This window comes from Colletotrichum costaricense (assembly GCF_030867565.1).
Source record: "Colletotrichum costaricense strain IMI 309622 chromosome Unknown Scaffold_5.1, whole genome shotgun sequence".
NCBI classification, from domain to species: domain Eukaryota; kingdom Fungi; phylum Ascomycota; class Sordariomycetes; order Glomerellales; family Glomerellaceae; genus Colletotrichum; species Colletotrichum costaricense.
In genome coordinates, this window is record NW_026848234.1 from 1203926 (window position 1) to 1226836 (window position 22911).

General features: G+C 50.9%; 9 protein-coding genes across 9 annotated transcripts; 2 read left to right on the plus strand and 7 right to left on the minus strand.

Annotated features, from left to right (window-relative positions):
- Positions 1-31: 31 nt before the first annotated feature.
- CCOS01_05552 (uncharacterized protein) lies at positions 32-1186 on the minus strand (the record flags this gene model as incomplete). Its single annotated transcript, XM_060453730.1, has 1 exon — positions 32-1186. The coding sequence occupies one exon, from the start codon at positions 1184-1186 to the stop codon at positions 32-34; it is 1155 nt and encodes a 384-aa protein (XP_060315502.1).
- Positions 1187-3025: 1839 nt separating this feature from the next.
- CCOS01_05553 (serine/threonine protein kinase) lies at positions 3026-7400 on the minus strand (the record flags this gene model as incomplete). Its single annotated transcript, XM_060453731.1, has 7 exons — positions 3026-3755; positions 3812-4577; positions 4646-5045; positions 5280-5288; positions 5363-6472; positions 6525-7210; positions 7349-7400. The coding sequence occupies 7 exons, from the start codon at positions 7398-7400 to the stop codon at positions 3026-3028; spliced, it is 3753 nt and encodes a 1250-aa protein (XP_060315503.1).
- Positions 7401-9041: 1641 nt separating this feature from the next.
- CCOS01_05554 (glutamine synthetase) lies at positions 9042-11707 on the plus strand (the record flags this gene model as incomplete). The annotated part of the gene is made up of 2 exons (XM_060453732.1): positions 9042-10169; positions 10223-11707. The coding sequence occupies 2 exons, from the start codon at positions 9042-9044 to the stop codon at positions 11705-11707; spliced, it is 2613 nt and encodes an 870-aa protein (XP_060315504.1).
- Positions 11708-11806: 99 nt separating this feature from the next.
- On the minus strand, positions 11807-12448 carry CCOS01_05555 (uncharacterized protein; the record flags this gene model as incomplete). Its single annotated transcript, XM_060453733.1, has 1 exon — positions 11807-12448. The coding sequence occupies one exon, from the start codon at positions 12446-12448 to the stop codon at positions 11807-11809; it is 642 nt and encodes a 213-aa protein (XP_060315505.1).
- Positions 12449-13685: 1237 nt separating this feature from the next.
- On the plus strand, positions 13686-15320 carry CCOS01_05556 (amidohydrolase ytcJ-like protein; the record flags this gene model as incomplete). The annotated part of the gene is made up of 1 exon (XM_060453734.1): positions 13686-15320. The coding sequence occupies one exon, from the start codon at positions 13686-13688 to the stop codon at positions 15318-15320; it is 1635 nt and encodes a 544-aa protein (XP_060315506.1).
- Positions 15321-15488: 168 nt separating this feature from the next.
- CCOS01_05557 (DJ-1/PfpI family protein) lies at positions 15489-16352 on the minus strand (the record flags this gene model as incomplete). The annotated part of the gene is made up of 2 exons (XM_060453735.1): positions 15489-16135; positions 16214-16352. 2 exons carry the CDS (start codon positions 16350-16352, stop codon positions 15489-15491), a joined length of 786 nt encoding a protein of 261 aa, XP_060315507.1.
- Positions 16353-16655: 303 nt separating this feature from the next.
- CCOS01_05558 (aldehyde dehydrogenase) lies at positions 16656-18369 on the minus strand (the record flags this gene model as incomplete). Its single annotated transcript, XM_060453736.1, has 4 exons — positions 16656-17637; positions 17701-17893; positions 17971-18170; positions 18242-18369. The coding sequence occupies 4 exons, from the start codon at positions 18367-18369 to the stop codon at positions 16656-16658; spliced, it is 1503 nt and encodes a 500-aa protein (XP_060315508.1).
- An 896-nt stretch (positions 18370-19265) lies between these two features.
- CCOS01_05559 (nucleoside-diphosphate-sugar epimerase) lies at positions 19266-20577 on the minus strand (the record flags this gene model as incomplete). The annotated part of the gene is made up of 4 exons (XM_060453737.1): positions 19266-20071; positions 20147-20227; positions 20289-20494; positions 20561-20577. The coding sequence occupies 4 exons, from the start codon at positions 20575-20577 to the stop codon at positions 19266-19268; spliced, it is 1110 nt and encodes a 369-aa protein (XP_060315509.1).
- Positions 20578-21021: 444 nt separating this feature from the next.
- CCOS01_05560 (4-aminobutyrate aminotransferase) lies at positions 21022-22224 on the minus strand (the record flags this gene model as incomplete). Its single annotated transcript, XM_060453738.1, has 3 exons — positions 21022-21071; positions 21139-21896; positions 22028-22224. The coding sequence occupies 3 exons, from the start codon at positions 22222-22224 to the stop codon at positions 21022-21024; spliced, it is 1005 nt and encodes a 334-aa protein (XP_060315510.1).
- Between the last annotated feature and the right edge of the window lie 687 nt (positions 22225-22911).

A 22911-nucleotide genomic window follows, 5' to 3' on the forward strand; every position in this document is an offset into this window, starting at 1 on the left:
CGGAGGACTTTCCCTCGTTCCTGAGGAGGAATTAGAAAACAAGTGCAGTTGTAAGAGGAGGGTTGTGACTTGCCTTGGATGTAGTGTCGCGACTGTAATGAGCGTGGTGGATTCTGACTTTTCTAACGCTTCCATAGCCGCCAATTTGAACTAGGTCGTATTCCTGGAATGGTAGGATTGTTTTTGATGTAATTTCGTAGTAGTGCACGTCATCGCCTGGAAGTTTGAAAAAAGGTGTGCAAATTGTCTCCTGGCACTGAACAAAATTGTTGATGTGCTTGGTACGCCAATGGTTCAAACAACTCAAGACCGTACCGTCCTTCTTTTGAAGTTGGATGACAGGTTTGTGACGCAAATTCCGTTTTATTTCTAGCGGCAAAAAGCTGTCATCGATGTCGTGTTTAATGAAATCTTCGATCAGCTTCACTTGCTCCATCAAAATCAAGATAGCAAATATCTTTCGTCGCTGGGGCTGGGCCTTGACCTCATCTGGCTTGCCGCTGATACTGGAGACCCAGCTGTTGATGACTTTGGGCTTGAAGTGAGGGAATGCATGCCCCAAAAGCCGTTGTACGGCCGTCGGAGTTACGATGCGGCGGAGTGCATCGAGAGGCAGAAAACCTTTATCTTCCGAGGCTGAAGTTATGCTGGCGGCAAACATGGCGTCGCTCATGGTCTGAACATCGGCGTCATCGTTGGTATTGTCCTGAGGCCGTAGTGCAGGATGATGAGAATGTAATGCCTGAGTCCCAATACAATCATTCGCCATCTCTGATGACTCCCACTCAATGTAATCTGAATGACCCATATCCTGCACAGGCACGATACTAAGGAAGCTGCAGTTTGAGGCTCCAGCATCGGATGAACAGCCTCCAAATGATCCTAGGTTCCGATTTCCTTCGTTGATGAGCGGCAAGTTCCCTGCAACTTCTTCGTGACGCGTTTCAGTAAAGTCTTCGTCGGTGACACTGATACGCCATGAGAAGAGCAAATCGCTTTGACTAGCATCTTTTGTCCCCACTTCTGAGTTTTTGGAAATCGAAACGGAGTGTCCGAGCTGAGGTGCCTGAATCTGATTCGACGATGTTATTCCGGTCGTTGGTCCGTTTGAAATCGGGGATTCGGCGATGGGTTCGGCGATGCCCAAAAGCTCCCGATCGATGCCTGCTCGCTTTGTGGGATCCATCCTCAATGGTATCTCAAGGCGGACAAGCTATTGGAAGTGGAACAATCAAGTTAACGTGACCAAATTGGAATCTGTCTCGTAAAATGAGTGCAGGGCCTATGCTGATGACCTTGAGATGGCAGCTAGCAGACAGCTGAACAAATCATATGCGAATATCATTGCTGATGGTTGAGTTAACAAGCAGGTAATATTTGGTAGACCAGATGTTGGTGCCAGACCCCGCAGCTTCCATTTCACTAGTCGCCTTCAGCGACGCTGGATTTTAATTACCATACACCACATGCCCATTCCCGTACCAATATGGTGGTGTAACTGAGACATTTCGATCGACCAAAGCGGGCGGAAAGGCACTGCCCTATTTGCCGTGATACTTGGGCTCCCTGTTGTGCTCTCTTCTCGTAGCCTACCTCGAGTTGCATCGGCAATAGCCAATTAGCAGATGTGATGCTACACCACCTTTTCTCATGTCACCGAGACTGTTAGAAGCTAAGCCCCCTGCAGGTATCCGGAAAGCCTCAGAGGCGTCTAAGGGAAGTCTTACGCAGCGGGGGGCTTGGGGCTGAGCGTCAAGGTGGTTCGCCATAGGCTGCAAATGGGACCAACACCGCATCACTCGATCTTACTTGGCTTACCTGGGCAACTGCTGCTTGCAGCCACTCATATATCGTTGAGACTATGATTCAGGAATCACCGAGGTCATACCTCCGGTCTTTCTTGATCAGATCAGGCTATGCCAGCTGAGGTTAGCAAATGATCACGCACGCGAGCATAGCCCCAGCGCCTCCGTCAGGCAACTTTCCGAATTTGATGTGTCTATTTCAGTCGCAATGACACCGCTAGCCGCCTGACGTGGCGGTATTTACGCATGTCTAAGGCTGGGAGATTGGGCTGTTCTCGGTATCTCTATCTGTGTTTCTGAATGTTGTTTGGAGCGTCTAGATTTAAACACAACAACCGCTCACTGAAGCTTGCGACCCAGAAGCCAGCAAAGAACAGCACCGGCCTTGGATACACTGCTCAGTGATACAATGCCGCAATACGCATCTGTCAAGGATTTTGAATCAGGTCACTACGATCAGCAAGAACCTGTAGAACTACAAATTCACTCGAATCTCACGAGCTCTTCTCAATTGCTACGGGCGCTAGAGAGACGACTACCCAGCGGCAGTTATACTGTAGAGATGCGGCATAACATATACACGGTGCGAGTCGATAGTCAGAAAGCTCCGTCCGAAAGCTCGATGCTGAAAGCAAGTAAATACCGCCTGTAGGATTACTCTGGTATGTGAAGCCGGCGGATGAAGTCCATGACTGCAAAGCTCTAAGGAAGCGGATGCTGATTCTTCATATCATTAGTACATGTATGATTCATGAATGTTAGATCTATGAGCATTTGATTCTAAGAGATGGGCGAAAGCGATATGGGGCAGCGCAAACTGCGCGAGCTGGACACTCGCAACTATCGAGAACACGGGCTAGACTGCCTAACAGAAAGGACAAATGATTCCAGCATGGATTCAGCAGAAATCGAATTGGAGGGAATTCAAAGGACTGAAATATTTTACCTAATTCACACCGAGAATGTAATGGCGGCCATCGGCATCGACATCAGTCATTTGATGCCTAGGCCAAGTCTCTCGATTCGTATTTTCAAGACCGCCTCTTCACAATGCACAAATAACGATACACAACACACAGTGATGACCAGCTAAAAGTCAAATACTTGCTTGATAGGAATAAGGTCACCTAAAAAGTGATCTGGAAGAAAACAGATGATATCCCACTTTGACATTAAGTTCATGAAAACCAGGAGATTTTACGTCAAAAATTCTCAAAAACCTACTGCACCTCAACGTTGAGCTCCGGCTCTCGCAGTAGGATGTGCTCAGCCAGTAATCTTCCTACGCCAACGCGCTCATATCGACCACCTTGTTCTTCAGATAGCCTCGCAATGACAAGAACATAATGTTCTGGCTCCCGGGTCAAACCCTCTGTCTTCTCCTTCCCAATTACAATGCATCTCAACTGATCTATCGTATGCAGCTTTGACTCATCGAATCTTACTCTTTTGAGGAGTTCGATGGCATCCAAGCTGATACGGCTCGCAACGCCACGAAGGAGAGGAATCTCACTGCCCTCGGAGACTTCCCAATGAGTTTTCTTCCCGCTGTCGGTGTTGAAAGGCGTAACAATATCTTTGGTCCAGTTGATATGTTCGAAGGGAGCCTCTAGATAGGCTATCGGGCCTTGATATGCCATCCAGGACCAGGAGGGGACTCGCCTACCTGGAGGGTATGAGATTCTATCGAGTGACGCATCAAGAGCTTTCTGCCAAAGGAGACTTCGTTGAAGGTATTCGTCGAAAATTCCAAATCCTCCTTTGGTAACAAAGTCCTTTACCAGCCTCTCTTCTAGACCCTTGATTCCAATGGACCGATCGCTCGGTACTGTGAATGCGAGCCGGGAATACATCTGATAGAGGGTTTGGAATGTCACAATTCGGCCTCCCTTGAAGTACTCTAAGGCTGATTTAGGGAAATCGGAGTCCCCGAGAAGTGCAGCTTGTCGGCTTGTTGCACCAATGTCAGCTATTAGACCTCCAAGAGCCAAAGATCTGGGACTTACTTAGAAAGCTTCATTAAAGTCTCACAATGAACGCCCTTTCCGCATTCCCAATACACCTGAGATGCTGTGAAGTGAAGTGTTCGGCGCGATAATGCCCTCTCTTGTAACACCCATCCGCGCTGGTTGAGCACAGCTTGTTCGACATCTTGGTGAAAGTCGTCAATCGACTTGCGCACAAAGGTAAAGCCACTGCCGGGTCCCTCCAATGTTACGAATGGATGTTTTGCTTTCTGTCGCAAGAAGCCTTCAGCCGAAGAAGACGCTGCTGTAGCTGCGATAGTGACATAAGCAGAGCTGAAGACATGCTCCATGCGCGTGGCCTCAAAGGCCCAATCCTGCTTATCGTTCTGTACAATGCAGAGTGAATCAATCCATAGGTAGCGTAGTCCCAACGCTCTCGTGATTTTGACCGCGTCTTGAAAACTCTTTGGAAGAATGCCGAAGTCAATCCGCTTGCGAAAGACATCGATATTCTCCTTCAGGGTGCGAACTTGAGCTTGAGAATTCACTCCCCAGCAGTGGCTCAGGGCAGTGTATCGTTCGAGTGGAAGAAACTTCCCTTCGCAGAGATGAATAGTAGAATTCGGGTCTGTTCCAACATCAAGGACGCGAGTGGGTAGCTCGGTACGATCATCGACGCCATGACTGTGTTGTTCGTCACACACGCGCAGCCATTCGTTCAGCAGAACATATTGCTCAGGGGAGCCTGTTTCCGGTAGGGTAGGAAAGCCGATCTGTGCATGTGGCGGTATAGAGCCGCCAGTCGCTATTGTTGTTTCCAGTAAGCAGGCATGGTCGACCAACAATGTGAACGAAGTTGCACCCGATGCTTACCTGGGCTGACATAAAGACTCAAAATGGTGGGACCATCCGGATCAATCTTCAACGACGAGCCTTCTCTTCGACACTTCAATTCACCGCCATCTTCTATGCCAAGCATTTCAGCACTTCGAACTAGGATGGCGCACAGCTCGCAAGCCTGAGATCTGGATTTGAGATCTCTAAGTCGTTCACAAATAAGAAACATCGGCGTCCAGATATTGTACCCCTTGCAATTACTGCACAGTGTGGAACCTTGTGGGGTCGGGAGGGGCGATGCGGATTTGTGATAGAATTCACTAGCGAAATGGCTATCACTCTGCAACTCCCACACATCTCGGAAGTTGTCAAGTTGCTGATGAGAATTAGCGGGAGCAAAATGGCTAGAGCAGGAGTTTCTGATAAGGCTTACGCGCTACATAAGGGACTGTTAGCTACAAATCGCTTCAAGTATGTCAAAGAGACTTACCATCTATCACAGTGTCAAAAATGAGTCAATTTGACTTATTAGCAATACCTGAAGGCAAATATCAAGGACTATGATGTCAACTAGAAGTAGCTTACGTTCTGGGACGACTCGAGTTAGTACAGAATATACCGAGAGACCGCACATTTTTCAAAGTGAAATCAACCATCACAAAGATCTCACACTCACATACTGTGCACGAAGTATCTCATTAGCATCAGTTCTTATGGAGACTGCTATATAGTATCATGCCAGGGTTTTCTCACTTCTTGAGCATTCGGAATCGGAACTTGCATGTTGACATCGCTTAGTTCAGCAACGGGTTCAACAATCATAGGAGTGTCTGGTATGGGCACGTTTGGTGCGATCACTAGAAGCGCAGGCTGTAGGTTTTGACTTGTTGTTGCGCGACCTGGGAGAGGTCGTTGACCAGGAACTTCCAGCTTAGAGCGCCTGTGTTCAGCGGGGACTGCGCTAGTGCTGATGCGATCCCATAGAGTAGAATCCAGCAAATAGTTTTCCTGTGCTTTAGCTTGTTCAAAAATACTCCTCAGCCTTTCGTACAGCTCTGTAGAGTTTGTCCGACCATCGACTTCAGGTACTAGCATGTTCAAGTCAATTAGCTCCAGTACGTCTTTGAGCGCAGTGCTCGATGTAATGTCGCTTCGCAGAAGGTCCTTCGACATGCGAGAAATCCACCCCTTGACCTCGCGATGCTGATGGTAGCCTTCATCATCTTTGCTCCAGAATTTCTCTTCGATACTGGCCCTGTTGAAGGCCTTCAGTTTGCTGTTCCCATAGAGCACCCAGATGAGAAACTCAAGAAAGACGCAGCCCAGTGACCACACATCGTAGAGTCGAGAGATCTGCTCAGTAAGCCCGAACTCCGGAGGCTCATAACGGACAGTGCCGGTCATGGTATTCGTCGGCTGGTTTCGATCTCTGGTAGCCTCGAGATGGAATCTAGCGAGCCCTACATCGGCGACTCTGAGAACACCCTTGCCGTCAGTCTCAAGGAAATGAAGAATATTCTCGGGCTTCAGATCTCCGTGTCGGCAGTTCCTTTCGTGCAAGGCACTGATGGATCCGCAGATTCCCTGCAGTTGCCGTAGAACCCAAAGAACAAGATGAAGGTCCCTGACGGGCACAGGTCGCAACTTTTCTTGGGAGCTCCAGAATTCTTTCAGGTTGCCACCCTCCCCCCAAGGGAAAAGAAAGCCCCTGAGATCACCTCTTCGATATGCCGCCAAGGGCTTAATGAGATGAGGGTTGTCGACATTGCGTATGGTCTCCAGAATATCCGCCTCTTTCTCATAGTAAGAATCCATCCCAATTCTCATTTCCTTTGAGGCGACACGAATCTTCTTTCCTGTAATCTGTATCAATTGTAAGCTACTAAAGCACATCTTGACGGGGCAAGATCTTTACCATCGGCAGGACCTTCTGATGTGCATCATGAATCACCACTTCAAACACGGAACTGAAAAACCCCGCCTTTTGGTGGTTGATCTTTATGACAAAAGGAAGAGGACAACTAGAGTGAAGATTGTGACGAAAGGAATTGGCAGTGAAGACTGGCGCAAGAAATTGCCATTGACTGTGAAAGAAACTGTCAAGAGTGGCCTTCCGGCGACTTGCGAACAAAGGCCACCTTTTGCCGCCTCCGATGCTCTCCATACAGTACCCAGTCGTATTAGGGTTCTTCACGACCTTGACGGGCAAGTCGTCGTCATGAAACTTTTGAGGAGCATCGGCTAGATCTTGAAGTCGCTTCAGATCATCGCAAACAACCAGAGTAAGAAATAGCCGCCTAGCAGGTTGATTCGGGTTCGTGACGTAGGCTACGAGGGATGATAGTTGATCACTTGCCACATACGCCTCGAGCTCTTCCTCGACAATACTCCTAGATGTCAAGGTATCGATAATGTCGGCTGGAAGAAAATCTTTGTCATCCTCGGTCTTACAAAGGTCCCGGTTGATTCTGTCCTCAAGTGAATCATCGCTAAGAGAGGAGCCGAGAGGAGAAGAAGCTGCTTCGGGTGAGTGCGTTTGGTTCGTCTCTGATGAGACATGACCATCAGTGCTCATAGAGGGGTCCGTACGCAGAGATCCTTCTGCTCGACGTAGTAATCAGCATTGAACAAATCCTCGTCAACAAGTACGTTTGTATCAGATGTCAACTTTTTACGGCGACCCTGGGCAAAGCTTGATTTCCGGGACACAGTCTTGAGTCCATCCAACAGGGCACTCACTTCCATCTGGCATAATTACGGAGCTTTCTACAGTGTCTTCTGGATGCGCCATCTTACTCGAACGCCTTCTTGTGCGACTTTCTGATCGAGGCAATTCGTATTGGGGTTTCTAATTGTACGGGTCAGCCTCAATTCAATGCATGTGCTCTTCAAATCGGGCGTAAGCTAAAAGGTCGACTCACCGGCGAAGCGAAGTAGTGCAAAAATAGTAGGAGGAGGATTGTACAAGATATAGGCCAAGCGAAGTATTCGGTAGCTTCAAAGATACTGCTAGCAGACATTTTTTGAGTTGAAGTCAGAACCCAATCGAGTCGGGGATTGCAGTGCGGGGGCGGCGAGTAACATAATGGTCTTATGCCGGTTTTTACTACGGCCGGACGCGTACGGCCAAGCTATCTGCAAACTTGCAAGAAAGTGGCCAGCAAGACAGGCGTCCGGTTGTGGTAAGACATGGTCGCCATGCAGAAGCTGAATAGAGTGGCTGTTCCTAGTGGCAACTGGCGCAGCGTCTGGAGTATCAGCAGCAAGGCTCGGTGCAGGGGCTTTGGCACAAGAGTGCTGATCTCGAGTCTTTCGAGGCGCGATATCTGAGAATTTTGGTCATCCTTGAAGCAGGCTGCTGGTGGATCGGGTCGGGTGCAAGCAGGTGGTCTCACTCGATTCTTGGGGACAGTAGACTTCAGTCTCCGGTTGGTCAGCCTGATATGAATGTCCTAGAGTGTCCTGCAGGCGATATGTCCCGCGGCTTTGTGGCACGCCGACTTATGCGAGATTTCGTCCAGCCTGCCTGAAATACCATTTCGTTGGACTCTGCTAGCTCCGAAAGCCTGCATGTAAGTAGGCGCCGAGGTTCCGTGCGTTGGGGAACACAAACATCTAGGTATCTTGCGCGCTCCTCGGCGACGGTTGAGAAAAGTGACATTTCAAATCTCCGTTATTGTTAATAATGAGGGAGAGTTCATGCCGGTTGCCGGAGCCGGCCCGAAGTTTACTCGACAGTAGAACCCCGCCGAACGGCTCGGGACTCTGGCGGGCCTGTGCAGTACGTTCAAGTGCTTTAGGTACCTACACGACCTTGGAATCAATCATATAATAAAAAACTTCAAGGCTGTCGAAAATCCATCGACATCAGCGATGCTCACAATGAGTGCGAAATGGCATCGTTAACACAAATGGCTACGGCAGTCTTTCTAACATGACCTTGAACATCATCTTCGCAGCTTTCTTAACATGGACTTCTGGCGGATTCGTCTTATTATCGACCCTAGCTGACACCTACCACCCGTTGATTGCGGGGTATAAAGCTTATTGAACCGACGAACACCACTACACGTTCCAGCCCGTGACGTCGGCCAGTTTACATCTACGAATGGGCGAGATGGGGCTGGGTTGTTTCCCCTCGCGATCTATCCAAAGGGAGGCGAGGATTCCCGAAGCTGTGAGACATGGACTCTCCTATCGGCATAGCACGGCAGCGGCAGCGATAAGATCTCACGTCATTTCACAGCCTGATCACCTACCCCTCTCTCCCTTTTCCGCCAGCTGCATCTTCACATCTACGCAACCAAATTACCAGGCCGAAAGCCATCTCGTTTGGGGACCAAATCCATCAACTTGCGGTTGAAAGGCTGTCATAATTCCTTTTCAACCTAAGCTATAATCCTGACCTCTCTGGTGGTCTTTCTCCGCGAAGATGGATCCCGCGAAGCTTACTGGTCAGGCACTCCTCACCCACACCATTCAGACGACGCCCATCATCGACAACCATGCGCATCCTCTTCTAGATCTCGATGCAATTGGCCGCTACCCTCTTCTATCAATCACCACTGAAGCTCACGGCGATGCAATCCACGCCTCACTGACCAGTCTGGCCCATTTGCGCGCCGTCAAACAGCTCTCCAAGATCCTTCGATGCGAGCCGAGCTGGGAAGCCGTCGTGAATGCTATTGAGGCGAAACGCATCGAGGATTATGATGCCTGGGTCTCGGAATGCCTCAATGGAATTGAATCAGTTCTGGTCGATGATGGTTTAGATGGCGAGAATGCGGTCTATCCTTACACGTACTTCAGCGACCTTACACGCAGCCCCGCTAAGAGGATTGTGCGCATCGAGAAGATTGCGGCAGACATTATCAATAACCATCTCCCCACGGATGAGCATGCTCCAAGAACAGCCAAAGACGCCGGGTCTGTGTTTGAAAAGGCATTGAAAGCGTTCGATCACAGTATTGTGGAGGCCATAGCCGATCCGGAAGTCGTTGGCTTCAAGTCCGTGATTTGCTACCGCACTGGCTTGGGTATTCCCAGGAGACCTGACGCTGCTGCGGCTCGCAAGGTATTTGAGGAGATCCATGAGACACATACTAAAGGCACTGACAAGGCATTCACACGCGTCAATCATCGTGGGCTTAATGAGTACCTGGTGCACAGATTGGCTTGTCTCATCAGGAATGCTTCAGGCTCTGGCAAGAAGCCAATTCAATTTCACACTGGCCTCGGCGACAACGACATCACTCTCACTTCCGCTTCCCCATCACATCTACAGGACTTCATTCGCCAGTATCCCACAGTTCCCATCGTACTCCTGCATGCTAGCTATCCCTTCATGAGAGAGGCCGGATACTTGGCGTCTGTGTATGCCAATGTCTACACTGATATTGGCGAGATATTTCCGTTCCTGAGCAGAGATGGCCAGGAAACTGCCGTGCGGCAGGTCCTAGAGTTGTGTCCCTGGTCTAAGATATTGTGGAGCACTGATGGGCATTGGTTCCCAGAAACTTACCTTCTCGCCGTCCTTCAAGTGCGGGAGGTCTTGGAAAAGGTCAATAATATCATACGCCGCTTCTTCTTTCCGTCCAGGCTGACATGATCCAGGTCTTGTCTGAATATTCTCGCAAGGGACACATGACCTGGCGGGAAGCAACTCAACTCGTCAAAGACATCCTCTTCAACAACTCCAACCGTGTGTACCATCTCGGACTAGAGTTCAGCTTCGATGAAACAATTGCGAACCCGAGAAGACTGTCAGGACGAAGCGATCTTGACATCCTCGAAGCTTTCCTGGATGGAAAAAGGCCACCTCAATACCTGCGCATCTACTGGAATGACCTGACAGCAACACCACGAGTTCGCGCAATACCAATGCGCAAAGTTCTCTCTGTAATGAACGAAGACGGTGACTTCTCCATTAGTATCACAAAAGCAAGTCTCGGACTGTTGCAGAACGACCACGTGGTCCCAGGGGCATCTGGCACCGGAGAGTACCGTCTACATCCCGACTTCACCTCACTTCAGGAGGGTCCCAGAGAAGGTCATATCAGCGTCTTTGGCGATTTCAGAGAGTATGACGGCTCTGCTGTAACCTTCTGCCCGCGATCCTTACTGCAAAGGGTGATCGAGATAGCTGCCCGACATGGGTTGACCTTCAGTCTCGGATTTGAGATTGAGCTGGTTCTCCTCGAGCGCGTGGATAACTCTTTCGAAAAGTACAAAACTCTAAGCAATGACGGTCACGCATGGTCTACCTCCCGCATGATGGATCACCCTGTCTTCGCCAAAGTCATTGAGAAGGCTGTGGCCGAGCTAGACGCAGACGGCATCTACATCGAACAAGTGCACCCTGAGAGTGCGGCCGGCCAGTTCGAAGTCATCCTTCCCCAGGCACCTCCCCTCGAAGCAGTCGACACATTGCTTTACGTCCGTGAAGTCATCTCAAGCATCGCTGCCGCAGAAGGCTACAGGATGACTCTTCACCCCAAACCATATCCGACAGCTTGCGGCACCGCAGCCCATGTGCACATGTCAATTAACTCCGCTGCAGGCTCAAAGCCAGAGACGTACAAACCATTTTATGCCGGGATCTTGAGGCACCTTCGCGCGATCACGGCCTTCACATACAGCAACCCTGTCAGCTACGAGAGAGTCCAAGATGGTTGCTGGGCCGGGGGTCGTTGGGTTACGTGGGGCACCCAGAACAGAGAGACGCCGCTGCGCAAGATTGAGAACAGCCATTGGGAGGTTAAGTGTATGGACGGCATCGCAAATCCGTACCTTGCACTCGCTGCACTCCTGGGCGCAGGCACACACGGTGTCATCGAAGGCGAGAAGATGACCTGGGGCGATTGCGAGGTTGACCCTGCGTCTTTGACGCCGAATGACCGGAAAGAGCTGGGCGTCGAGCAGATGCTTCCCTCAGGTCTGCCAGAGGCGCTCAAAGCTCTCCGCGCGGACGATGTCATGAACGAGCTGCTTGGTGAGGACTTGATAGAGAGATACATCACAGTTAAGGAGGAGGAAATGAAGAACCTGGAGGCTATTAGTAGTGATGACCGCCGACAGTGGATCTTGGAGCGGTACTAGGACAACATCTCGACTAAACTGGAGCCGATGACCATAATTATCTTATCTGGGTGCCTACCTACACACTTTGAATGAAACAAAAATACTAAGTATACTTCGTTACTTGCTCTCTTTGATGATGGTCTGCAAAGCCTTGACATACTCATCGACCTCCTTGGCCCCGATGAGAGTGAGATCCCTCCGACGGCCCTCAAACATGATATACGGTACCGAATCAACGCCATCCATGGCGGCCATCCGGATCATGTTTCTCGTTTCCATCTTCCCTTCACTTTCATCGTCCACAACCGCCTTCGCCTCCGTCTCCGGAATACCGGCCTCGACACACGCCTCAATCAGCACGCCCTTGGAGTTTTGATCTTGCTCGCGTTCGAAGTAGCGACTATACAACGCGTCAACTAGTCGATTTGCAGTCTCTGCATTCTTGCCTTCCTGAAAGTGCTGGATGATTCGATGCGATGGAAGCGTGTTGGACATCGTGCCCCCAAAGGAAAAGTTGATGCCGGCTGCAGATCCGAGGGCCCCCATTGTCGCTTCGAAAACTTCTTGCTTTTGATCAGAGGCATCATGCTTTGCTGTTGTGTACCAGTGCCGCTTGTCCTGCGGCTCTGAAGGGAAGTCCGGATAGAGCTGGTACGGACGGAAGACCAAGGTGAAGGAAACATCTTTGCCATTGGGGCTAGCTGCGACTTGGTCGAGAGCCTCCGCCAATCTGCCTACGGTCAGATCGCTAAATCGCATCCATGTTTGTGATTGAATACCTCTTCTTAGCAATGTATGTCCTTTCCCCGAAGTCAACTTTCGCTCGTGGTAAAAAATCAGACTGTGATGGAATCAGACGCTCACCAGGGACAAACCGTATCCAAAGTAAATGTGATCTGTGACTGATACATATTTCGAAAGTTGGGAGAATCAACGGTGTAAAGAGTGATTTTTACTTTTACATTCGTAATCAATTCGTCTTTGATACTTGGAGTATGCTTGAAGACGCCGGTAATGACGGTTGCTTGAAAATCGGTTGGTCACGACCCCGCACCTGTGACCTCCTCTTCCTTACTCAGGTCGCGTTCACGTGGCCGGGGGATCGACCGAAGTCACATAGAGATTGCATATAAGTTGGTGGCTGGACGTAAATCTTTCTAGAAATGACTTGACCGATACCTTTGTCATTCAAAATTTTCCTACATCTATGTTGTCCGCTTCCCCTTGGATTGTTCCATGCGTTTCAATTCTGACTCAATCGCGCCTTCTCATTGGGTCTTAAGCGTCTGTTCCTTCTTGCTCAAAATGCAGGCTCAGACAGCCCGACGAAAGTAGAAGGAAGGTCGATCTATCAAGTAGCAAGTCATACTTATTCTCAAATATCTCTATGACAATCGATGACAATCGACGACTCGATAAGTGAAGTGAGAGCCATGATGAGTTGGGGGAATCAGGGCAAAGAAGCTGATTGCGGAAGCCAACGGAGCGCGGTCTTCCTCTAACCGCGCTATGAACGATGCTATCTAGTTTGACTGGGAAGGAAAGTCGAGGAGAGGTCTTGCCCCGCTTTTTGACTATTCGGGAGCTAAAATGGGGTATGGGAGCTGAGTGAACTGGGAAGTAAAGTCGTGACGAGCGCTAAATGACGAAAACCCACTTTGATTTCTGTTGACAAGATCTTTTCTCGGAATCATTAGCGACTCAAGATAAGTAGTATTGAGCACCTGAGGCTTAGCTGAGACTATAAGAATAAGCAAGGGCTCCGAAAACATGACGAGACTTGGAATTAGTTTTACCTGCATCAAAACAACTTACATGCAGATTTGCGGACAAGAAGTAAACGATTGAAGCCTCAAGCTTCCTCTTTGTACGTTATCATCAGTAGCTTTGAGCGTCTCACTAAGACAACTCACAGCGACGATTTTTGTTAAGTGAAACTAGCAACTATAATCTACCTCAAAATTCACTTGGGATTAAGAATTTTTGTGTGGTTGTAATGTTTGCAGGGTCATTCTTTCACAATGGCAGAGTCCTCGTCAACGCCGGGACAGGACTCAATGCCGAAGCAACTTTCGTCGATAGCCTCTTGGTAATAGATAAGAAGATTGCAGCTATCGGAACTCGGAAAGAAATAGAACCATCAGACTTAACGGGGTTCAAGGTCCATGACCTGCAACATCGTACAGTCCTTCCCGGCTTCATCGACGGCCATATGCACCTCCTCCTACTAGGGCAATCTCTTCGGAAACTCGACTTATCAAATTGCAAAACGTTAGACGACATCCGATCCAGCATTAGGTCATACGCCAAGGCAAACCCGAATCTACCAACAATTCTCTGCAAAGGATGGAGGCACTCGATGACTCCGAATGGGGTCTCGGCTGCTTTACTCGATGATATCGATCCCCGCCCAATCTTTGTCGATGCGAGCTCGTTGCATTCATCCTGGTGTAATCATGCAGCTCTGAAAGAGCTTGGAGTCGCCGACGCGCCGGATCCGGCTGGCGGGCGCATCCATCGCGATGAGCATGGGAGGCCATCTGGTGTTCTCGATGAAGGCGCAATGATGTCCATCATCTGGCCGTACCAAGCTTCCTCATCCCCCAAAGAAGAGCGTATCAAAGCTATCATCGCTGCGGTGAAGGAGTATAATGCGGCAGGATATACCGGCGTGGTGGAGATGGCAATGGATGAGGAAGCCTGGGACGCGATCATCACCATTCGGGATACCCAGCCAGATTTCCCGATCCATGTAGCCGCGTACTGGCTGATCAAGCCAACAACGGATCATCATGCCAACTCCCGTCAAGTTCGTCGCGCCATTGAGCTGAGCCAAGTTTACAACTCCACCACTAGCCCGGACTTTCGTATTGTCGGTATCAAAGTGATATGCGACGGCATTATCGATGCTTGCACGGCGTTTCTCTCGGAACCTTACGCCACGGCAGGCAAGCCCCCACCAATCTGGGAACCGGAGTATCTGGACCCTGTTGTTAAGGAAGCAAATGATGGTGGTCTTCAAGTCGCATTGCACGCCATCGGAGATGCGGCGGTTAGAATGGCAATCGACGCCATCGAGAAGCACACCACCCCCGGCCGCCGCCACCGCATCGAACATCTAGAACTTGTGTCACCAGAAGATGCAGTTCGCCTAGGCAGGTTGGGTCTCACAGCCTCTATCCAACCAGTCCATTCGGACCCGGCTGTCCTCACTGAATGGCCCCGCCTGATCGGAGAAGATCGTTGTCATCGAGCATTTGCCTACCGCGAATTCGCCGACTCGGGGGCTTTGATGGCTATCGGCAGTGATAGTCCGACCTCGCCGTGGGCACCGATGGAGAATTTATACGTTGCGGCTTCGAGACGGTCTGCAAGAGATATAAAATTCACTGGGACTTTCAACGAGCACTTCCGTCTTGGACTATGTGAGTCTATTACAGCCGCTACTTGGGGCGCTGCTAGCAGTGTGTTTGATGAGAAACGTACGGGGAGCCTTGCGGCTGGGAAATGCGCTGACTTCATTGTGGTTGATATGGAGTGGGATGAGAAGAGCTTGTTGCAAGCCCAAGTGGAGGAGACTTGGTTTGGCGGCCGGAAAGTCTGGGATATCTGGGATCTAGTGTCGTCTTAGATCGCCTCGGTTTAATTTGAAACCATCCAGGTCTTGACTGGCCTCCAGGACGATTATGGACACAGCGCCAATAACGCGGAGAAAACAATGAAGGACATCTAGAGATCAGAGCCATTGAAAATGGCCTGCACAATACCCATCTATGAACACCACGCATATCTCTACACCTTACTTTGATGACCCCCACAAGTCAGCAAACGGATCCCAGCTTGGGTCCTCAACAGGCGTATACTCCATTCTGTTGGCGATGTTCTTCGCAACATCCTTCCCATACACGGCTCCGATCCACGCAAATGCCAGATCGATGCCTGCACTAATGCCCGAAGACGTCCACACATTCCCATCCTGCACCCACCTTGCCTTGTGAATCCAGTTAACCTGCGGCCGCAGCGCAATCGTCTGGTCCCACGAGAGCTTATTCGTCGTCGCCCTCCGCCCATCTAGCACGCCCGCCCGTGCCGCGACTCCGGCGCCGGTACAGACGGTCAGTAAGTACTGCAGCGAGTCGAAGCGCTCCTTGACAAAGTCGATTGCGGTGCTGATGCCCGGGTTCCGAGTCCCCTGCCCGCCGGGGACGATGAGGACGTCAAGGGGCGGGGCGGTCTGAAATGTGTGTGTTGGGACGACGCTCTCGCAGAAGTTTGAGATGTGGCTGGCGTCCTTGACCCTTGTTGGCACCGGGTCTAGGGTATCTGCAATGATGTAGAGGTTCATTTTGTATGAGCCTGATAGCATGTTGAGGGCGTCCAGGGGGCCGAAGACGTCAAGGGACTGAAAGGCTGGGAAGAGTACGAGGCCAAAGTTGACGGGTTTGCCTGGATTGAGTCAGAACAGAGTAGCTAAAGACGCATTCGATTCTGTGAGACACTGGCTCACTGATGCTCACGACTCACCATCAGCGGCGCGCTCGCCATCTTGAGCCATTGGAAAGCCTTGGCTGAACCTTCTGACGCAAGTCGAAGGAGTTATGAATGCTGTAGAGGGCCTTCTATAGATCACTGATGTGGCAAGGTTGCGACTTCTAGTGAACATGCTTAATCAGTGTTGAAAACCGTTTATCAAAACGCCAGAACAACGAGGGGCAGCGCTGGGACCCCGCGATTCAGGCATTGCTCATTTATCTCTAGCTACGTAGGCGGAAGACCGATGACCGCGCTCGGAGATCGGTAAGATTGTTTACGTAAGGGATCACTTTTGAGGGAGAGATTATGCGGGGATTATTAGTAAAGTAACTGGGAAAAGACCCCTTCTGAATCGCGTCATCTTCCTTAGAAATCCCACAGGAATAGTTGTGGTGTCTGCCGAAGCATTTGAATGCGATGATGCTTCTAATATCTAGAGCCTGTTGCCCATGTTCACATGAACCGCCTTAATCTGGCTGTACGCGTCAAGCCCCGCCTCACCAAGCTCCCGTCCGATGCCGCTCTGCTTCACGCCGCCAAAGGGGACCCTTGGATCACAGTCCTGTGTGCTATTTACCCAAACCATACCCGCCTCGATCTCAGCAGCCACGCGATGGGCCTTTTCCAAGTTTGTCGTGAAGACTGCTGCGCCGAGGCCATAGACACTGTCATTGGCAATCGACACCGCCTCGGCCTCGTCGCCAAACTTTTGGATCACGACGACAGGGCCGAAGATTTCCTCGCGCCATATCTTCATGTCGCTCTTGACGTCGGTGAAGACGGTCGGCGCAACATAGTAACCCTTATCGCCCAGATGCGTCGGCCTTTCGCCGCCAGTCTTGATTGTAGCTCCTTCATCACGGCCGATCTGGAAGTAGGACATGATGCGATCGTATTGCTGCTTCGAAACTTGCGGGCCCTGGTAGGTTTCGGCATCCCACTGGTTGCCGACTTTACTTGTCTTGTGGACCTCGTCGATGAATCTCGCGACAAAGTTGTCGTATATATCCTGCTGCACGAGAATTCGTGACGTGGCTGTGCAAATTTGCCCTTGGTTGGACATGATGCCCATGTGTGACCACCGAACAGCCTGCTCGAGATCCGCGTCGTTGAAGACCAACAGCGGCGATTTCCCGCCCGTCTCGAGGGTGATGTTCTTCAGTGTTGCAGATGCCATCTTCATGATGTTGGTCGCGGTCGCCGTTGATCCCGTAAACGCGACTTTATCAACCAAGGGATGGGAGACGAGGGCTGCACCAGCATCTTTACCCAGACCATTGATGAAGTTCACGACGCCTGGCGGGAAGCCGGCTTCCTTGATGAGGCGACCGAAGACCAGAATGCTAAGGGGAGTCTGTTCAGCGGCCTTCAGAACAACGGTATTTCCGCAGGCTAGCGCGGGACCGAGCTTCCATCTGTTTTGCGGTTGACGGGTCAGCAAAATGCAACTCAGTCTATCGTCACAGAGAGCGTCTTACGTTGCCATTGATATGGGATAGTTCCACGGAATGATTTGACCTACAACCCCAACGGGCTGGCGGACGGTGTAGGCGAACTTGTTTGGCAGGCTGATCGTCTGGCCAAAGATCTTGTCGCACCAACCGCTGTAGTAGCGGATAACTCCGACGGCTTCGACCATGTCGTTTGTCAATGCCTCTTGGTATGTCTTGCCTGCGTAATTACGTCGTCAGAGTTGGACTCGAGCAGGGGTTGTCTTGAGGTTGAGTAGAATTTTGAGGATTTCTTACCATTATCCCAAGCGTCGATGGTTGCGAGCAATTCCTTATTCGACTCCATTAGGTCCGCAAGACGGGCCATGAGTATGCCTCTGTCTGAAGCCGACAGCGCCTTCCAGGAGGGCGCCTTCAGCGCCGCAGCGGCGGCCTTAACGGCCTTGTCGACATCGTCTTCGGTCGCTGCATGAACTCTCGCGATTTCTTCTTCGGTCCTGAAAACCCGCGGGACATTAGCAAATCATCTTACTTGAAGCATGTTGAACTATCTGAGTCTACTGCTCACGCTGGATCAATGGCAGGAATGGTCTGCCCGGAGGATGAGGGAACGAATTCGTTGTTGATGAACAGGCCGGTTGGCTGAGTCCACTTCTGGCCGTTAGGCGCAGTCAATACAATTGAAAGGTCTCCCATCTTGTTGTCAAAACGTGAACTGAGACTAGATTGATTTCTCTCAGAAGTTCAATCAGCAGACTTGGAATGGTGATGAGGGCCAGCTTCTATGAATCAGGTTCTCGAATTTGGATGAGTCTTGGTATCCAAGAAGGCGTTTGCAGAATCAATTGAGTAAGTAGTAAGGCTTCATGAGATAGGTTATCACTCCGAACCATCATCTGATAAACGCCCGCGGATTCGGCCTTGACACGCGAACAGCTTCAATCTGCCTGACGCTGTATCTGTTCAGTATCGGCGTAGCCTGCCAGGCGGGGTCTAACTTACCCCTCCCCCGCAATGGGGGATAGCTGAATTGAGACAGCGTTTCCAAAAGACATTCATCGGGTGGCCTCCCGGAGTAAGCCGTCAAGACTCTCATCTTGTTGGGACCGCGAAGCGACTGAGATCTTCGTACCGATTCGGCATGTTTGACTCTTCTGGATCTCACTTGTGGTTGACCATGGCAGAGCAGTGAAGCTCCGAATGATCGGGGAGACCTTCCTCATAGAATCTGCGCATCAAAACGAGGGGCAGTGAGTCTCGGGAGGGGAGATGAGGGGCTGAGTCTCCACCACCACCTTGCAATTCACAGAGCATGCTCCCTATTAGTCTAGGCACTCGTCCCTCATTTGAAGCTGAATCGATCCCCGAAGGTTTCAACTAGGTATTCCTCATTGGAGCATTGAGATAGTGAGCGAAGTCCGGCTTGACAGAAAGGGCCGAAGCCTGCCTGTGAACACTTCTCTCTGAAACGGTAGCATATGAAGAACCATATCCAATTTTGACTTGATGACCCGGCTTTGAGACTGTATGATATGTGAGTTTCATTTTATTCTTGGTTTATGTACCGCCGTCTATGACCACGCATCGACTGTTCATCGCTTAAGCTCACTGTGCTGAACCTCGGGAGCTTCCCAAGACACAGCTTTGGGGATCTCTTCCTCCAAACTCTCGCCTGTCGGCGCCCAACCCAGTACCTTCTTAGCCCTAAGTGCCTCGCTGCGAGCATTTGTTCCAAAGAGCACCGTTCCGTGTGGCAGCACCTTGTTCGCTTCTTCGGGTCCAACTTCCTCCACCTCGTCTTTTGAAATGAGACCCTTCTTAGCAGCAGCGGAGGCAACCAATTTCGAGATTTCGCCAAAGGACTGTGAATCATTTTTGTTAGCTGGTGCAAAGCAAGGAGTTGAGGGCCCGGATTCATCTTCACTCACAATTTCACCAACACCAGTGAGATACAGTCCGTTCTCGTTCCAAACCTCCGCCTCACCCTTCGCCTCCGCAGCTCGCTCGACAAGCTGGGCAATCAACTGTGCAACGTCCTCAACATGCACATTTCCCCATCGGCTCAGGCCCTTGCCGACTCGTACCCCATGACCGCGATCCAGCGTGGCTTTCGCCAGCGACGGGATCTGCACGCTGCGCTGGTTGACAGGGCCGAGTCCCCGGCCGTAGATGATGGGTGGGAACACTAGTGCCGTGTTGACCCTGGGCTCATCGGCGGCGACTTTGAGGAGGTAGTTGTCGACGGCACGGCTCGGGTATTTTTGGATGAACGATCGCAGTTCGTCGATACCGGTCAGGTCGTTGAAGACCAGGTCGCTCGCCGAGCCTGGACTGCGAGACTTGTCGGCGAGTTCTGCTGCGGCAAGGGCGCTGGCGCCAGAGATCTGAATCCAGTGCGCTGCGTTTAGATGTTAGCATCATGGATCGTGACTCCCGGGTATAAACTGGCTGAAAAAAGGCAGCGCAGACTTACATGACTTCTGCTCTGCCGACTTGGACGACAAAGCCTTGTGAATGGTCTCAACACTCTTCAAATGTCCAGACGCAGCCAGATCTGGCATTTGTGTTAGTGATTTCAGCTCACGAGGCCGCTATGTTGCAGAACCAAAACATACGGACAACGACATCGGCATTGGAAGCTTCCCGAGTGATGGTCTCAACATCGTCAAGATCACCCTCTACGATCTCGACCTTGCTGAAGGCGCCGGTGATAATCTTTCCCTTGGCGCTGTCGCGGACTAGCGCTCTCACCGCATACTCGGGGTGCGACTTGGCGAGCAAAGACAGGACACTGCCTCCGATGTAGCCCGTCGCTCCGGTCCTGGAGGCTTTCTGTCAGAACGGAGCACTTACACGGGCTTATTTCACTGAGCTTCAGTTGACTTACAGGAAGATGTTGACCATTGTGTCTGAGTTTTGCTATCCTGTGCGCTGTAATCTTTCTAATTTAGTGTTAAAGGCGAGTGGAGAGCTGAGATTGGCGATTGATAACCTGAAGATCTGAGGAGGCATCACATGGAAGTATATAAACCACACGCAACCTGCTCGCGCTGGCCTTCCAAACAGGGGTTGAAGCTCGGAGCAGATTACCAATCTCTTCCAGTGGACGAGAGCAGTGAAGCTGCCAAGCTGCCCCACGAATTACACAATGCGCTACTCCATCGCGTCACTCCAGCTTTTTTAAACATTGACGCCAATTGCCAATTAGAGATGCTATCTTGACTACAGACGACCCACCGAAGGGCGTGCTAATGTATGATTCTATCTTCGAGAACGGTCTTTGAGAGTCTTGCTTATAGATCAATTATTTTATTCATGTTCGAGACGTGTCCCTGGCAATAGCTGGGCCTACGACAGCCACTTGAATACCCCTTCCAAGACGTCGAGGAAAATGTCGGCTATCGATTGCTACTGGTCAGTCTCCATTCGTACCCTAGATTATCGATTCCTCGGGTATTAATCTACCATGATGCCTCTCAAACACCAACATCGGCCGTAATCGGATTGCAGCATCGCCGCTGCCACCCATGTTCACCCCCTTCGATTTGGCCTGGCCCAAAACCTCCTCCCTTCGCGGACAGTCCCACGCAATAAACGTCCCGCGATCCTTGCCACGAGGGTTCAATACGTTTTGCGGGTACTTGTCCGCCAGCGCCTCCAGCTCTCGGTACAGGTGACTGCCGATCCGCGCCGTTTGCTCAACCAACCCGTGCTTCTCAATCTCTCCATAAATCGCTTTGAACAGTAGCGCACGCACGAGATCGCCTACCCAAGTATTTGAGCTGCCGGTTCGGCTTGTCAGGCCGTAGACCAGCGTCGCTGAAGAGAAACCCGCCGCCTGCGCCGTCTTCGGGAAGGTGACCATGTCTGGCGGAGACGGGAGATTCCAGTGCTCGTGGGCCCAGAACTTGCCAGTTGCACCTACTCCTGTTTGAACTTCATCGGCAATCGTTAACACGCTCTTGCGCTTGTTAAGCGCACGAAGCCCGCGGAAGAAGGCAGGGGACGCATGATTGTCGCTGCCCCCGGCTTGCACAGGTTCAATGACCACTGCCGCGACGGTGTCGTTAGCCTCGTCGAGCACAAGCTCCGTTTCCTCAAGGCACCTCTTCTCCTCAGCAGCATTCTCAGTTGCGAATTGGTCGAGGGGGTACTGAAACTGCGGGAGAGGAGCCACAAGCCAGTCGAAAGCCGGCACATCGAATTGGTGAATCGGCTTGCTCCTCGTTATGGATAAACTTCTAGAAAGACTGCCGTGGAAACCCTTTGAAGAATGACATCGTTGAAGACTTCTTCGCACTAGGCGCTTGGCTTCGCACTACGACATCCAGCTCAGCGGCGCTGAAACCCTTACGGCTGCGGTTCCCTAGTCCCTTTCCAAATGCAGGCGGCCTTGTACGCTTTCTCGTTTGCATCAGATCCTGTGGTTGCCGTGAAGACTTGATTCAGACCTTGCGGCGCGGCTTTCAAGGTGCCGGTCTTGAGGAGGTCTGCGTAGTCTGCCGATGGAAATCTTCCGAGTGCTGGCCGGCTGGCGATGGCGCGGACCATGACTGGGCTTACAGAGGCGCGGTTGACTTCTGGATTGTTATCTTCGAGAGGAATTGAGGCGATTTAGGCAAATTTATGCATCAAGTACGCGTAATTCGTTAGTTCTTCAGATCTACCAATGGCAATGAGGATGGTCGCAATATATACAGATCCAAGAATGTGTTGCCATCAGCATGGACAAGACTCCAGAAGCACATCATCATCAAAGACAAGCAGATAAGGCGCGCGACATGCGAATTTGACTCACTAGTTACCTGTCGACCTCTTGTAGTCGACCGAAATGTTCGCACTTCTGGTATCAAAAACTTCCTCCAACTCTGCGAGACCGCCCTTTATTTTAGGTCTGGGAAGTGAGGATGTCATTATCCTTGGCCTGCAAGGCTCGTTCGAGAAGATGGCAGCTGCGCGGTTGCTTGATGTAGCCGAGAATGTCCGCACGCCAGCCACAACTCGAGGCCACTGTCGGAATATAGCGGCTAGTGTAAGTGATCCAGGGTGCCTGAATGCCATTGCGACTTTGTGTCAGTTATTTCGCATGTACTGCGATTTTTTTCGAGAGGGAGATTGATGATGCAATACTTGGTTTGATTTCGAGGTACAGTTCTGACACTCGACTTACACGCATGTGCCACGGACCACCTAGGTTCTCGCGAAGGCATTCCCATCACAGTGTTCAGACAGCACAAC